The following is a 17,359-nucleotide window of genomic DNA, read 5'->3' as shown; positions in this document are numbered from 1 at the left end:
TTGTATCAATTGCATTTTTTCTGAATCTTTATTTATTTATTATTTTGGTTTATTCTTCATCTATTTTATTTATTTATTTTATAGTTTGATTATTTCCCCAATAGAAATGCTATTTGTAACGATTATATGCAGTTCTTATATATATTTGTTTAGGTAGTGTTATAATTCTGTTGTATAACAAAAAAATAACTAAAATTCGTATTCATGTGAATTGGGTGGCAATTTTTCTAAATACATGAGTAGGTTTTCAGTGACGTTTTAACATAGAAAAATGTGTTTTGAACATGGCGAAACGATTTGCTACGGAACAATTTTCACAAGTCTTACTAACATTTTCTATACGTGGAGAAATAAAATTTCCTAAAACTATCGAAACAAACGGGGACATTTGTTTTCCCTATAGGATACTACTAATATACTGGGATTTTTTCTTCCACGTAGCACTTAAAATTTTGAATTTACTTCAGTTCTGTCCTCCAAGTTGACCCTACATTCTAGAGGTTTTGGGTCCTGGCCTCAAAGGTGGAGGCCTCTCAATTCGAAAAAATTCGAAAATAATAACCGTCTAATAATGCCAATCTTCCGGTGGAAGTTAAGCTCAAGTTTCGGGGCAGTAAAAGTAATCCCAATCGTCGCGGCAACCTCTCCATTTTCCCCCAAACCTAAAACCCAAACCCAATTTTTCCCACTCGCAAAAAAAATTCCCCTCTCGCAAACCCCCAACGTTCCCATCTGCCTCCCCTCCCACCGCGCCGATCGCCGGCGATGATGGGGGCGGCGGCGGCGGCGAAGAAGGGCGGCGAGCGCATCGACATCGACTGGAAAGCGATGTTCAAAGCCACCGCCGGCGACGCCGACGCCTGCTTCGACTCCACGCCTCCTCCCCCAACGCGGAAGGGGAAGGCGGCCTCCCCCAGCAGCGGGGATGTCTACGTCATCTCCCCGCCCTCGGCGCCCGCCAAGCGGAGGCGGAGGAGGGCGGAGGAGGAGGCGGGCGGGGAGTTCAGGTGGATGTCCAACGAGGGGATGCGGCGGGACGTCGAGCAGATGTCGGACGGCGAGCTGCAGCGGGAGATCGCGGGCATGCGCTCGTTCGGGGGCCTCCTCGCCGGGGACAAAAGGGTGCGTCACCAACGCTTCCTGCCGCTGCTCGAGGCGGAGGCGCTGCAACGGAGGACCCGTAAGGACGCCGCCAAGGTTCGATCGAGCACCCGTGTCTGATTGCCCGCCCCCGCTCTCGCTCTATATTCGTACGGTCTATCTATGTCCTAGGGCTCGAGGCGCACGCGATTTGGGGAACCAACAATCCCGTGTTTGCCTGCGCATGCGGGGGATTAGAGGTGCCGCTGTAGAGGATCGATGCGCATTATTCTGCTCTTGTTCTAAAAACGGTTGCTACATTTTATTTGTAGGACGCCGGTGATCGCAATCCGGGTGCTCCTTCTAGGGCAGATGTCTACGCGTTTGGTAAGAATTTTTTTTATTGTTTGTGGCTTACTGCATTTTCAGTTCTGAGCTTACACCGCTACTCCTCTACCAATGGCAATGTGAGCGCATCCGGTTGTCTGAAGCATCTACTGAAACATAAAATGAATGTTGAATCTGCCCCTGTTAACTTGTCCGCCATTACTGCTGGCCATTCCCTATTGCAGACGGTGAGGATGCGCAGGTGGAAGATACTGCTCGCAAATACTTACGGAATTCATCTCCCATTCGCCCGAAGAAGAAGAACTATGGCTTGGTATACAGCAACGCCCTCTGCGTGTTCTTGTTTATCTATATAGGCATCTCTGCAAATTGAGATGGGATCATTGTGAATGCAGCTAGGTGTACGGACGCGCAGCAGTTCTAACCAAGCTGGACTAAGGAAGCCTATTCCAGCGGAGAAGATGTACTCAAGCACAACATCACCAACACCTTTACGTGGGCACACAATGAGAGTTCGCGCCGTTGATCCAAAGGAACGTGATAATGAAAAGTCTCGGCAGAATGGGAACAACTATTATTACAGAACTAATGCAGAGAGGTATGTGTCATTTCTTCAGAAATATCAGGGCAACACCCCTTATCCATTTCTAATAGAAACGGAACATAACATCTAGTGTAAGCTTCTTATGATGCCTCATATGTGTGCACTTCTGTCTCTTGACAGTCTCTGTTCCTTGCATCCTTGCCCAACCTGGTTTAGGATCTCCATCCTACTAAATCATAGTATTTCTCCCATGCGCACTGCATTTTACTAGTATTACTGCCTGTGTATTTTCTTTTGGTGTTTCACAATTTCAAGGCCTTTCGATTTACAGAATTTTATGTTTGATTTCAAATATCAGTTTGTTTCTTAGCTGCAATTTATAAGAAACCACTCTCTTGTAACAAAGTACTTTCTAGGAATAATGCATTTCTTTACTTAGTTAGGTTGTGTTCTGGAGTAATGCAGACCTTGGTAGTAGCATTAGTGTTCTGAACACAGGACTATTGATTGTTTTTTGATCAATCAAGATGGTAATAGTATGTTGTATCACTTTAGTTGGTGGCTTCATGCCGATTTCATACATCTACTGTAAAGCATTCTGCAAAGCCATGTCAGTTTTCCATTTTGTTTGGAAGAGAATGCCTTCTCTGATGTTTTTTTTTATAGATGTCCTTTGCCATTTTCTTTCTTATACATTTGGCATAATACAGAGAGCCAGTACTCCAATTGGTTAGACATGTTTGGCATAAGTTAATAGAAATGTGTGGAATACATGCTCTACCGAATTCTGCTTTTTTATTTTATTTTGTTTCTGTTGGGTTTCATATCTAGCCTACGCGAAGTTGCTTGGGAAAAAGGCTTTGATGTTGTGTACATATTCTGCTGAATTCTTCTAGAGCACAATTCTGTGGTATTAATTATTGTGTATATATTATCCACTTACTCAGGGCATATCTTTAAGGACTTCTATTCAATACATCTCAATGTACTATTTATATTTTACCAAAATATTAATGTGACATTCCTTTTCAACTCTTTGACACAGGAGGAAGGCACATCACGAAGATTCATCTCTTCTGCATCAAAAGGTGGGCATGCTGACCAAGTGTCGATCAACTATGACAATAAAATTACGGTTTAAAAGTTATCTTAGGTTTTACTCTATACAAATCATCCGCATTTCCTGTTGCTCGAGTGTTACTGATGTTGGCTTCTGCAGAAAGCATAACTCCTCCTCCATTTAGTATACACTGCTAATAATTTCCACTAGTAGTTTGGCCATGCTAATTAAGACATTGCATTGAAGTTAGACCATCATAAACCATTACCAGGACAGTTCTTGGGCACTATGTTATGCCTTCCATTAATAGATTATCCCAATGCCACTTTTACATGAAAAGTTTACCTTACACGATTGAATTATTATATTGAATTGCCTCTTAGGTTAATGCTGTGGTTCTCTTGGATGATGAAGATCCGCAACCTGATGAACCTGTAGAATGTGAGGTGCCAGACAAATGGTATGCTTCTCCCCAAAATTGTGGTTGCCGTGTTATATGTGCTGAGCTAAGCTTTTGATTCATCTTTCTGATAAAACTACCGGTTTTTCAGGAAGGACTTAAAAATCTACTATCCGTCAAGGTGAACACCGTGCATTGTTTCCTGAGAATCAGTTCATGATATGAAGATTTTTTTTAAGTTTTGTCATTAACACTACCCATGTGAACAGTGATAATCCGGAAGCCGTAGAGCTCAGCAGTTCGGATATAAAATGTCTTAATCCTGGAGTATATGTGTCATCGCCAGTGATAAACTACTACATTCAGTTAAGAATATGTATTCCTATTTTTAAGTTTTACTTCATGTCATTCTATGACCTTCTCTTTTTAGAGACTGCTTGAGCATGTCATCGCCTTTCTTTGATATGTGTTCAATTTAGTGCAATACAAACTACAGAATTTTGAATAATAAGAGGCAATCGTTGCAGGATTTAATTTGAGAATAGTAGATGTTAATGAGCAGTAGTTGTATTGCCTGTTGGCATTGAAATGTCTGAAATATCATCAAGCTATCTATTTGAGCTGTTGAGCTGGATGCATTAATAAAAATAGCATTATGTTTATTTTGATTTAGTGCAGTTGCAATTGAATTAACTTCTGAGTTCTGTTCATAAGAACTTTGCCCTACCAATTGATTTTTCTGTTTAACTCTTTCAGTTATATTCTTCTGGCAGATACATCAAAAGAGCCGAAATGCATATGGAATATGGCACGGACAAATTCTACATGTTCAACACATATTTTTATAGCAAGCTTCAAGAAGCATTGTTGGATAAGGTATCATTTTTTGTGCCATGAACTTAAATTTTTATATATCATAGGATTAATGGCGCAAAAATACAAATTTCTCAAGTTCTGTTGTTGTGGATACACGAGTACTTTGGAGATTAGCTTTTGTTGCTTCCTTGCTAAAATGTGATAGCAACCAAGCTTGGCACTCTTTTGTAATCTTATCTTAGTAGTTCACTACCTAGTACTCTTTCATGACCTTATCTTTCTTGTTTATGAAGTATCTAATCATCTTCATATGGTAATTTTATATTGCAATGCTCTACTTTTGTTCTAGGTTAAGTTCTCGAAGTTGAGAAGATGGTGGAAAGGTGTCAATATATTTCAGAGAGGATACCTTATCTTGCCAATCCATGGAATGTAAGTACATACTTGCTTCGGAATTCTAAGATCTTTTCGTGAAATGTTTGCATAGCCGCATTGAAAGCCTAACCACTATAGTGTGTTATTCATATGCAATATCAGTTGTGCATATTATTGATCACTTTATCCTCAAAAGATATTCTTGGATAAAGTTCTATGGTATTGTTACATAATGTTATGCTTCAACTGAATCTGCAACACGAAGCTGAGATAATGCATCAATCAAATTGCTCTGAATCATTGTACATACAAGGTTCATGCTGTGGCCTATGAGGATAGTAATAATAATAACAACATTACACTTCTATGTGTATTTCTGCTGAATCCTTCTTTCTCTTTAATTAGGTCGCACTGGAGCTTGATAATTGTATGCATGCCTGCAAAAGAGAGTAATTCAGGACCAATCATACTTCATCTGGACTCCTTAGGGATGCACCCCAGTGCTCAGCTTTTTGACACAGTTGGGAAGTGAGTGACCAACCTGAGTGCCAGCTGGAAATTTCTGTAACTATTACGACTGATGTTTCATGGCTGGCTAACTTGTTAATGAGTTATATGATTTTGATAGGGAAAGAGCCCTTTCATAATGCTGATGTCCTCAATTGTACTCTTTGTAGATACCTTGAAGAAGAATGGCGTCATTTAAGGGAGAACCCTCCTTCTGAAATTTCGATTTCAGAGACAATATGGCAGGATCTTCCGAGTAATATACAGAAGGAAATAGTTGAGGTAAGTGTTCATGATGGGTAGATACCTTATAGAAGCAGACCATGCTGGCGTGTGTTAAAGGTAATAAGGGTTGAATAGCGAGAAATATAGACTTTTGATAACGAAAAGTTGATTATTTGTTCTTGCTTGATTTTATAAGTTACTCCCTCCATTCTAAAATAAGTGTCTCAACTTTTTCTAAACATGGATGTATCTATTATAACTAAAATGCGTTTAGATACATGTGTATCTAGACAAAGGTGAGACACTTATTTTTGGAACGGAGGGAGTATATGCATAGCCTTTTGTAGGATTAACTAGACTTATCACCTATGGCTCAGAACTGTCATCTGCAAACTCTTTAGGTTGGTAATTATCCAGGTCATTGGGTCCATAGTTTTTGTTTTGTTATTTGTCGGGTCAATCAGTGTACATGTGCCACACTGGCTTTTTCTTCGTATATAGATGTGCATATCTTGTTCGTATTATAGAAAAGACCTGAAGTGAAACTCTTATAAGTACATCATCCTAATCAAACTAACAGTTATAAGTGAAAGATGATATCTCTGACACATGAGTATCTAGGGTACAGTACTGCGTGCGTTACAGTAACTCATAGTGGCCCATGCCCATTCAAGCAACATTATCGTACATATAGTTGAGTATTTTATGGTGCAGTTGTGGTTGAGATATATATTTTTTTTTTGCTATTTGATTCCTGGATGTTTGTGTTGAAAAAATGTTCAGATTATGGTCTGCAATTAAATTACAGTACATGTTACTCTTAATTCATTATAATTGTACAATGACTAGGTTCCAGGGCAGAACAATGCGTATGATTGTGGCGTCTTCATGCTTTTTTATATTCAACAGTTTATAAGACAAGCACCAGAAAGGTTCACAAGAGTTAGCCTTGACATGGTTTGTGGTGCCAACTCTTTTCTGTATTTTTAGTTTTTATAAGGCTTCATCTATTAGGGAGCTTCTTACTAAAGGTTTTAACACTCAGCTTGTATTGCCTTCACAGTTTAGTCGCAGCTGGTTCAGATCTGAAGTTGCTTCTGATTTAAGAAACCTGATACGAGAACTACTGCTGGAATTATTTGGGAATGCTAGGGTTGATGACATTATGTCAGAGGCAGCTGCATCTGATGGCAAGGATGAAGAATGCATCATAAAGGAAGGGGAATCAGAAGTGGTTGCACCTTGTGACAGTTCAGGAATGGCTGCAGGAGGTGGAGATACTAGCTCACGCAATGAAGACTTCATGGAGGTTAGGTCATCGGAAGGAACACCTTTGACTACCCGTAGCAGTGATGGCAGGACGGTAGCCTGTGCTCTTTCAGAAGCAGCTATGTCGTCTGATAGCGTAGATGACGATGATACCATGAGAACTGATTTTGACCGCTCAAAAACTGAACAAGGCGTTGAGATCTTCTTACCCTCTGATGGATCAGGAATGCCCGTGGGAGGTGGAGGCACTAGCACACGTAATGAAGAATACTTGATGGAGGTTGGGTCATTGGAAGGAACACCTTTGACTACTCGCAGCAGTGGTGGCAGGATCATAACCTGTGCTCTTTCAGAAGCAGCTACGTTGTCTGATGGAGTAGATGACGATGATACCATGAAAGCTGATTCTGACAGTTCAAAAACTGAAGAACAATGCATTGTGATCTTATCCTCTGACAGATCAAAAAACAATGAAAAGGTCATGCATAGTACACCAGATCGTACTATGTATTGTTCTGACAGTGACGTGGAAGAAGTGAAGACCCCAGAAGTTGAAAAGCGAAGACGAAGGGGTGAATTTTGCTGCATTGTTTGACATGAAGGGCTCATCTGCTCATGTCCCAGACTACCGAAAATGAAACCACGATTTTGAGGTGCCTGTTACCATATGCCAGCTGGGTGATCTCAGGTACCTGTTAGGATGCGAATCGAAGGCGTAGAATGTATTGCTGAGCAATGCATAGTCTTCCTCTGGCTCTTCGCCCTTGGCTGTGTAAAGTTTTGGTAGGAAGGCCACGGTCGTGTGCTTGGAGGGGGGGTGTATAGTGTACAGGTTAATCATATATATAGAGCATATCCAAAATGCACGTTCTGGAGCTACGGTACCTTGGAGTCTTACAGAGTGGCGCATACTCCTGCGCAAATATAAGCTATCGAAATACTAACAAAATGTTTGCTTTGTCCTCGTGCACTAACCATGCCCGCAAATATGAATTGTAGTTATTATTTGTCATGTTAAGCTCCTTTAATATTTATTTTTGGCCTCATAATATTTATTTTTCTTGTTGAACTGCTGGAAGGCCTCATTGAAAAAGTGCCAATGTTGGTCCCTCGCCAATTTTGCACTGCTGAGTTGGAATAACATGCGGCTTGTTCCAGTTCAGAGCCGTCACGTTGATACATTTAAGTCTGCTCATAGCCTACTCAGCATTTGGCACGAGGTTCATTAATCCTTATTCAGATCATCATGCATTGATATGATACCATTGGACGCCACCTAGGCGGTGCTTGGAATCGAGAAGCCACATTTCTGAAACGGCGACAATGAGGCCACATTGATCTCAGCATCGGTGATCCAATGTTAGCACTACGTAGATCACAGATGTATTAACCAAACCAACTACCTGAGTCACTATCTAGGCATGTGTATACACAATTGCATCCAACAAGTCCACTTCACATGCTACAGTATATATATACAGAATATACAAGAATATACACTACTACATAGATTGTGAACTTCAGCATCACCGCATGCGCCACATGGCCCAGGACTTCCTTGTTAGGAATAAATTAGCTTTAGATTTAGGCTAATCAAGCAGTTAGCAGATTCCTTAGAATATTCTCTATAGCAGTTAGCATATTAGTGATTTTTCCATTCGCTGTGCAAAGCGAACAGTTGTGTCCTTTGCCAAGAGACACCAACATGTAATAACCGACATTGTAAGCGACGGTTCGGGTAGTATATAAACCTGACCAAAGTATCAATAAAGCAGTCATTCACATCCATTCGTTCTCTCTCTATCTCTGTATCTCTTCACGTCATCAGCACTTGCTTTGACCCTAGCGAATAGGCTAAGGAGAAAGTACACAGAGAAATAAATTTTACGGGAAAAAGTAAATCGATGGAAGAAGAATTATGTTTAGTGGATAGTGCTACCACTAACATAATTTTAAGGGAAACTAAATACTTTCAAACTCTCACTAAGAGAAAGGAAGATGTTATGACTATAACTGGGAGTAACAAAGCAATAATTGGTTCAGGAAGAGCCACATTCACACTCCCTATGGGTATTGTAATTCAGAATGCACTCTTGTATCCTGAATCAACACGTACCCTTATAAGTTTCAAAGATATCCGATCAAATGATTTCCATCTTAAAACTGTTAAGATGGATAAGAAAGAATATTTGCTTTCAACAAAAAGCGACGGATATGAGGAACAAACTCTTGAAAAATTCCCTTCATTATCATCTGGATTATACTTTACATACATCAAACCCATACCTTATGTTGCGTACAATTTTTTTTTCAAAATCTTGATAAATTCAAGACTTGGCATGATCGCCTTGGTCATCCTGGAATAGGTATGATGAGAAAAATTATAAGCAATTCTATTGGTCATAATTTACCAATTAAAAGATTTCCAAGTCATCAGATTTTGTATGCACCCCATGTGCTATCCTACCTCAAAGTTAAAAACGAGTCACTTAATTTTCTTGAAATAATTCAATGAGATATATGTGGTCCAATACAACCTTTATCTGGACGTACTTCATGGTGCTAATTGATGCATCTACTAGATGGTCACATGTGTGTTTATTATCAACACGTAATCATGCCTTTGCCAAATTAATAGCTCAAATTATCAAATTAAGAGCAAATCATCCTGAACACATGATTAAACAATAAGAATGGATAATGCGGCTGAATTCAGTTCACGCGCATTCAATGATTATTGTATGGCCTTAGGCATTCATCTAGAACATTCTGTACCTTATGTTCATACTCAAAATGGATTGGCTGAATCTTTAATCAAAAGAGTAAAATTAATTGCTAGACCATTATTGCAGAATTGCAATTTACCAACCTCTTGTTGGGGACATGCGGTTTTACACGCCGCAGATCTGATACAAGTCTGCATATCATAAAACTTCCCCATTTCAAATAGTACGAGGCAATCAGCCAAGTATTTCCCACCTGCGAAAATTCGGTTGCGCTGTATACGTACCGATATCACCACCGCAACATACCTCCATGGGACCCCATAGGAAAATTGGAATCTATGTGGGATATAAATCTCCGTCAATTATAAAATATTTAGAACCCCTAACAGGGAACCTGTTTACAGCCCGGTACGCTGATTCAATTTTTGATGAGGATCATTTCCCGGCATTAGGGGGATAAACAAACCACAAAGAATGCCAGGAAATAGTTTGGAATGTAACAGACATCCAGTCCTTAGATCCACGTACTAAAGAATCTGAATCTGAAGTTCAGAGAATAATAGATTTGCAACACTTTGTAAATAACTTGCCAGACGCATTTACTGATCACAAAGGTGTCACTAAATCATATATCCGTGCGGTCAATGCACCAGAACGAGTAGAGGTACCAAATAAAACTACTCAACTCCCAATTGCAAATAAAAGGGGGAGAAATCTGGTCTCAAGGAAAAAGGCTTCTCCAAAGCCACCGCGGAAACAAAGGAAATCTATGACTTTAAATGCAAATCAACCTGAAGTTGGTAGACACCAAGATGATGTTCAACATCAAGAACCAAGCATAAATATGCACACAAATCCTAATGCTGGGACATCGAAACAACCAGACGCCGTTGTTATGGGAAATCACACGGTGCCTGAAGAAATCAATGAAATTTTCATAAACTATATCGATTCGGGAGAATCATACAATAGAAAGACTACACTTGTCGACACATATTTCTCCTCTAAAATTGCTAAAAACCTTCAACTGGATCCAGAGCCAAAATCTATGAAAGAATGACTGAAGCGCTCGGATTGGCCTAAATCGAAGGAGGAAATTGAGGCAGAACTACACTCGCTTAATAAAAGAGAGGTATTCTCTAAACTAATACCTACTCCTCAAAAAGTCTTCCCTGTGGGAGCTAAATGGGTTTTCGTTCGAAAAAGGAACGAAAATAATGAGGTGGTGAGATATAAAGTGAGACTAGTAGCACAAGGGTTTACACAGAGACCTGGTATCGACTACAACGATACATATTCTCCTGTAATGAGTGGAATTACATTTCGATACTTAATATCATTGACAGTAGAAATGAATTTATCAATGCAGTTAATGGATGTAGTGACTGCATATCTATATGGGTCACTCGATGCGGATATTTATATGAAAGTCCCTGATGGACTTAAAATCCCTAATCCAAACACAAATCGCAACATGTATTGTGTAAAATTATAAAAGTCACTCTATGGCTTAAATCAGTCGGGTAAAATGTGGTATAACCGGCTTAGTGAGTTCCTTCTTCAGAAAGGATACTCAAATAATGATGATTGCCCATGCGTTTTCATAAAGAAATCCTCAAAAGGATTTTGCATCATCTCAGTTTATGTTGATGACCTCAACATCATTGGTAACGTGGTAGATATATCTGTAGCACGCAATCATTTAATGACGGAGTTTGAGATGAAGGATTTGGGAAAAACCAAATTCTGCTTAGGTTTACAACTTGAGCATCTTCCCTCAGGAATACTCGTTTATCAGCCCGCATATATTCAGAAAGTTTTGGAAAAATTCAATATGGATAAATTATATCCATCCAAAACACCCATGGTCGTTAGATCCCTTGATATGGAAAGGATCCTTTTAGACCTAGGGATGATAACGAAGATGTATTGGGACCTGAGTTTCCATACCTTAGTGCGATAGGAGCACTAATGTACCTTGCTAATTGTACTAGGCTAGATATTGCCTTCGCAGTAAATTTACTGGCTAGACACAGCGCAGCTCCAACAAAATGCCATTGGGCTGGAGTGAAGAATATCTTCAGGTATTTACAAGGCACCAAAGATATTGGTTTATTCTATAAGAAGATTCAAGATATGACTTTGACTGGCTATACTGATGCCGGCTATCTTTCTGATCCCCATAATGCTAGATCACAAACTGGATTTGTATTTTTATTCGGTGAACTGCTATCTCATGAAAGTCAACTAAACAGACTCTAGTAGCAACTTTCACTAATCACTCTGAAATAATTGCATTATATGAAGCTTCACGTGAGTGTGTATGGCGTCGCAGAGTGATTAATCACATCCAGACCTCATGCGGCATAGGTTCATTAGAATCACCAACTATTATCTATGAAGATAATGCCGCATGTGTTGCTCAAATGCATATGGGATATATTAAAAGTAATATCACAAAACATATTGCTCCAAAACTGTTCTTTCCTCATGAATTACATAAAAATGGAGAAATTAATATTTTGCAAACAAAATCTTGTGACAATCTTGCAGATTTTTTCACTAAGTCTTTACCAGCAGCTGCATTTCAAAAATGCATTCATGGTATTGGTATGAGACGACTTAGAAATTTGCAAAGTTCAGGGGGAGAAATTTCCCAGGACTGAACTTAGTATTGATCATCTGATAACAATATATTGTACTTTTCCTTATGAGTTCTCCAATGGATTTCTCATATAGGTTTTAAGTGATACAATTATTATACCAACAGTTTATCGGATTCCTATATTTTCTCCTTATAATTTTACAGGTTTCGTTGGAGGATATCAACTCAAGAAGGTCACGAAAAGTCTGTTATTCAAGATTGAAAATTATCAGGATCTTACTAAGATTTTCCATCACTCGGAGATATATAAAGATTATCAAGACAATGAAGATTAGAATACAGCGTTGTCCAAGGGGGAGTGTTAGGAATAAATTAGCTTTAGATTTAGGCTAATCAAGCAGTTAGCATATTCCTTAGAATATTCCCTATAGCAGTTAGCATATTAGTGATTTGTCCAATCGCTGTGCAAAGCGAACAGTTGTGTTCTTTGCCAAGAGACACCAACATGTAATAACCGACATTGTAAGCGACGGTTCGGGTAGTATATAAACCTGACCAAAGTATCAATAAAGCAGTCATTTACATCCATTCGTTCTCTCTCTATCTTTGTATCTCTTCATTCCTGAAGGAGGTCTTGGGCCTCCAGCCGGCAGCCGGGGCACCGTTGTCAGCGAGGAACGGCGGCGCCTCATCTGATTTAGGCTGTACTGGGTCTGTGGAAATGTGGAGTCTCCTCCGTCAGAACAGGTGTAGTCCTTGATCGAGAAGCTTTGCTTCCCACGTTGTCTTGTTTGTTTTCGCGAATTTCATCCACGCTCACTGAGGTGATCCAGTCGGAAACTCTGCACTATGCTTCACATTGGATCACTACTATGAGGCGTCTTGCTTGTTTTCGCGAATTTCATCCCACGTCGCGAATTTCATAGGAATATATATATGAGTGATGTTTTGCCTCTTGGGTGATACTACTTCCTCCATTCTCTATTAATTAACTTCAATTTAATATTTTGTATTTATACTAAATTAGAGTTAATTAATAAAAAACGGAGGAAGTAGTAGCGAATTTTTATTCCCGGTTGCTGGTTGGGAAATGATTTGGAGGGACCAGCTTTGCTGACTACTCTGGCACCGCATTTCGCTTTGAGTGGAAAAAAGACACACGCTTAGCTTAGGAATAATAAGGCCTTGCTTGGTGAATTTTCCTACCCCTTTCAATCCAAATTAGTTGCAATTACTATAGATGTATCTAGATACTAGTGTCAAGTAATATGAATCGAAGGGAGTAGAATTAGTGAGGATAATCTCTAGTAAATTTTAATTTTTTACTTATTTGTGAAAGTATGTTTGGTACTAGAGTATTGAGTTTAATCTCTGCTTATCGATCCTTACTTTTTCTAAACTTCAGTGTATTTTTCTCAACTTCTAATACTTTATTTCTACCTAGTGGATTGAAGATAGATTTTATGGAGGATTGGATGAACATACGGTTCTATCTAGTACTATAGGAGATTATCTGCACTAATTCCTAAAAAAAACTCTAGTCTTAGTTTTTGTTCTCTTCACTCGTTCGATGCGATCTCTTTTCTCTATCATGATGCCTGTAACTGAGAAGAGATGCGTACTGTAACCCATCCATTAAAATGCGGCATCAAGATCGTGGATGCAGGATCACCTGACGATGAGCGCATAAACAAAGCAGAGACCCAATAGGAGCCGCAGGTTGGATTTAAAATTGTTGAGTAAGATGCCAGATGCTGCCTAGGATATGATTAACAGAGACCCTGTAGCTTGCAACGCATTTTCCAGAGGCGACAGACATATGCTTATCTTCGGTGATGAGGTTTTCAATTATCAGGTAAAGCGAGTTAACTGATGCGTGTGGCAAGCTGATAGCGAGCATGCGGAAAATCTATATTTTTCCCCTTTGTGACCAACACATTTTTTCTGATTATTGCTTTCTTAAAGAGGCAAAGAGACCATTTTCACCAATTAAGAATAAAATTGACCGATTAGCTAGAGAAGACCAGGTGAAAACTGAGATGGACGTCAAAGAACAGAGACCATCATGAAAATACCCCCTCTTCCTAAAATATAAGACGACTTCTAGTACAGTAGCAAAAGAGAAACAAAAAGGAAGAAGTACAGGCAGTTTCTTAATTCATACGTAAAACTGCAGAGCATATAAGACGGCACCAAACTAAAATCCGTCGCCATTAATCCCGATAAGTGCTGATGGCAGACAAGATAAGGCTCGATCCCAAGATTACAGAGGAGAAGAGGTTGTTGCCAATCACCCACTCTAACTCGTACGTGCACGTTTAGTACAGACGGCGCGAATCTGATGCTAAGCAAAGCCCGCGCCTGAAAATTCGGCAACTTGTGCAGTAGTACTGCCGTCTCTCCCAAAACAAGCAATCTCCTCTCGCCGGAAATAATCACTTGGGTTTCCGTGCTTCTCAGCTGCGCTTCCAAATTCTTGAAAATTACAGGTTGAGCGAACTCACTGCCTGCTTATATTTTCGGCTAGCAGATAACCTAACCTTTATATCGATCATGTCGAATGCGACCACACCGATCGGACACCACCCACCAACTGACCATGAGCTCGACCTGAAGTTAAGTCAGAGAGATTATCACACACTTCCGTCGTTTTCGTCCTCATCGTCTCTATCCGTGTTCCACTCACGGCGGGCGGGCCAGCGATTTACAGTGCTTTGGAAGGCATTGCATTTGGCACGGCGACACCGACCGAGAGTGATGTTTTATCTACCTCACAACGATACAATATAGGGACGTGTCAGCGTCGTTGAAATTTGTTTGGATCCCTCAGCCCTCCGGGTTTGTGAATCTTTCGTGAATATGATCTTGGGTAGTTTTGGGATAATAGTTCCCAAACCCCGAATAACCCGTAGATGTATCGTAAATTAGGGTTTATGGCATTTAGCTCATACAAACAGAAGTAAAATAGTTTATATTTCGTAAATATTATACAACACAATTATTAGAAAATAATAGTCTCACAATCAAACATGCATAACATAAGAAGTATCAATTTAAAACATGTCCAAAACAAAGCTGTCAACACCCGGATTTTTAAGTCCTGGTGCCTATTATATCATACATCGCAATCCCAGGAAGATTGTTGTTGCGAGATATAACAGTTGAATATCATAGAGTCATCATTTATTACAACACGTAGAGTCTTACATCCATAGATCACATGATCCAAAATTACACAAATAGTTGATCTAATGATCAACGAACATAACAAATAGCGGAAGCGTAGTAGTAGTGGACTATCTGTTCCACAGGCAACGCTTGACGTTAGAAGACGATCCTAGTTATCGTAGACGTCCTGTTGTCCGTCATCCTGATACTGTTGCTCCTCTTCAAAGTCTGGCATTTGAATAGCCAGGGCAAAGCCATGAGTACTTTAAGGTACTCGCAAACTAATGCTAAGGTAAAAGCATGTCTAGTGTAGTAAGGGGTGCTAAGCTCTAGGTTTATTTGCATAAAGCCAAGTTTTAGTTTGATAAACATTTATTAAAGACTCATCCTTTGCTAGAATAGCTCAAGTGGGAACATTAGTGTCATTCCCACAAATCACTTGGGATCCAAGTCAAATTCACCTTTCAATTCATCATTCCTTTTTAACATCAAAAATTCTGATAACGGAACAGTATGGCCTTTCCAATTGTCCATAACCGCGGACACGGCTATTCGAATAGGTTTTAACACTCTGCAGAGGCTGTACTCTTGTGCCACAACTTTTGATTACATCCGTCGAGGATAACCCCAAATCATCGTAACTCAGTACGCGGATCATCAACCTTAACCTTTCACTTATATGTCCTAGTATAGGCACCTCTCCCCATGAGCTTGGCCTCCCGGTGAGAACCAACTCGTTAACCCGGGAACCGCACGGGGCTTGGGTCGTACATTCACCCCATATTCACATCATTTCTCATATACGGAGGCAGCCTCGGCGTAACCCCTATGATGCTTGTTTAGAGGGAACCCATACTAAAATACACAAGTTTCTAGTCAAGCCCTACCCATAATCAGGTATTGTGGGGGTACTTGTATAATTGGAAAGGTATCGCATTCAAACCCATATCAGTTTTATATCAAAAATCACCATCTTCTCTTGGTCATATTCACCTTCAAAACCATTCAATGGAATGAGTCACCATTCCAAGGTTTCAACTTCATTTCAAAGTCACATGTTCCCATCTAGAGTAGTCCCATTTTACTTGATTAGCACTAGCAACTATTTCATGAGGGGTGCTATCTAGCTTTGAGTGTTTCTAAGATAACCTTTGATCTTGTTCTACTCTATACCAAGTGAAATCATAAACCAAAAAGTACTTTGAAGTAAATAAGCAAAAGTAATTGCAAAGTAAAAACATGGGATAGGTAAAACATAAATTTAAAAGGGGTGATGGTGCCTTGCTCTTGTAGAGCTTTGCATCATGATGGTTAGCAAGATTATTAGCTTGCCTTGAGCAGAGTAGTGATCGAAGTTCTCCTCTTCTTCTTGGGAGTAGGCTTCCTCCTCTTGATACTCCTCGTTACTAGTGTCTATATACGAATGCGAGGTATAAATACTAAACCAAGCTCACATACTAAACTAAAAACACCCAAAAGAGTTCACACACTAATTCTATCATCAATCAAACATGGCATGGTGGATTACTTTGATTGATTCTTACTTAAGAGATAAATAATTTCCTCTCATTAAGTATTTATGGGGTTTGCTATTTAATTCCTTGGGGAAAATAATTTCCTCACATTAAATCCTATCAAGATTTAATCTCCACAAATAATAATAAGGTATGAAATATAGGTTGACCAAGGTCAACATTTCATATCTATTATGAGGGAGTAACAATTTAAATGAGGTGCTCTACCTCATGCATTTTAATACCTAGCATGGTAATGATTTAATGTCTCTAAGTATCCAAGCATGAGGCTTATTAGACCAGGGTCATTACCTCCATTTGAACTACTTAGGATCACAATTTAAGTGAGAGAGGAGCTCTCATACTATTTTCTTAAATTTAGGTGTAAGTGTGAAATGGGCTAGAAATGGCTCCATAACCATTATTTGAATCTAGTCCATAATCATGCAAAACAACCATGCTATATTTTTGCATAAACAATTAGATTATGTCAAAAGTGATTTATTATAGTTGGAATTAACTTAAAATCAGTTATAAATAATTTTTAATATTTACTTGAAGTTAGAAAAGGCCCTGCCTTGTTATTTTTATCATTTAAAATTAAATATGAATTTGGGTATGAGGCCAGTGGCATTATTTAGATAATTTTATGAGCTTTCTGAATATATAAAATTTGTTAAATTTGGTGTAGTAGATTTTAAGCTATTCAATTTTAAAGTGGG

General features: G+C 39.3%; 1 protein-coding gene across 1 annotated transcript; it reads left to right on the top strand.

Moving 5' to 3' along the window:
* Positions 1–828: 828 nt before the first annotated feature.
* LOC124655702 (ubiquitin-like-specific protease 1D) lies at positions 829–7,434 on the top strand. Its single transcript, XM_047194555.1, has 14 exons — positions 829–1,197; positions 1,413–1,467; positions 1,653–1,741; positions 1,824–2,026; positions 3,018–3,060; positions 3,416–3,492; positions 3,584–3,613; positions 3,702–3,797; positions 4,206–4,308; positions 4,598–4,680; positions 5,029–5,151; positions 5,301–5,412; positions 6,205–6,312; positions 6,419–7,434. Exons 1-14 carry the CDS (start codon positions 829–831, stop codon positions 7,217–7,219), a joined length of 2,292 nt encoding a protein of 763 aa, XP_047050511.1. The 3' UTR covers positions 7,220–7,434.
* Positions 7,435–17,359: the final 9,925 nt, after the last annotated feature.

This window comes from Lolium rigidum, chromosome 5 (assembly GCF_022539505.1).
Source record: "Lolium rigidum isolate FL_2022 chromosome 5, APGP_CSIRO_Lrig_0.1, whole genome shotgun sequence".
NCBI classification, from domain to species: Eukaryota; Viridiplantae; Streptophyta; class Magnoliopsida; order Poales; family Poaceae; genus Lolium; species Lolium rigidum.
Note: the sequence above shows the minus strand (reverse complement) of the source record. Positions and strands in the feature narration are given on the sequence as shown.

Bases quoted from the DNA above. Each gene is read 5' to 3' on its own strand.
- LOC124655702 (XM_047194555.1), top strand. From the start codon at position 829: ATGTTCAAAGCCACCGCCGGCGACGCCGACGCCTGCTTCGACTCCACG. The intron at 3,061-3,415 runs GTGGGCATGCTG...ATTGCCTCTTAG, and splicing joins CATCTCTTCTGCATCAAAAG to GTTAATGCTGTGGTTCTCTT. The intron at 3,493-3,583 runs GTATGCTTCTCC...CCGGTTTTTCAG, and splicing joins TGTGAGGTGCCAGACAAATG to GAAGGACTTAAAAATCTACT.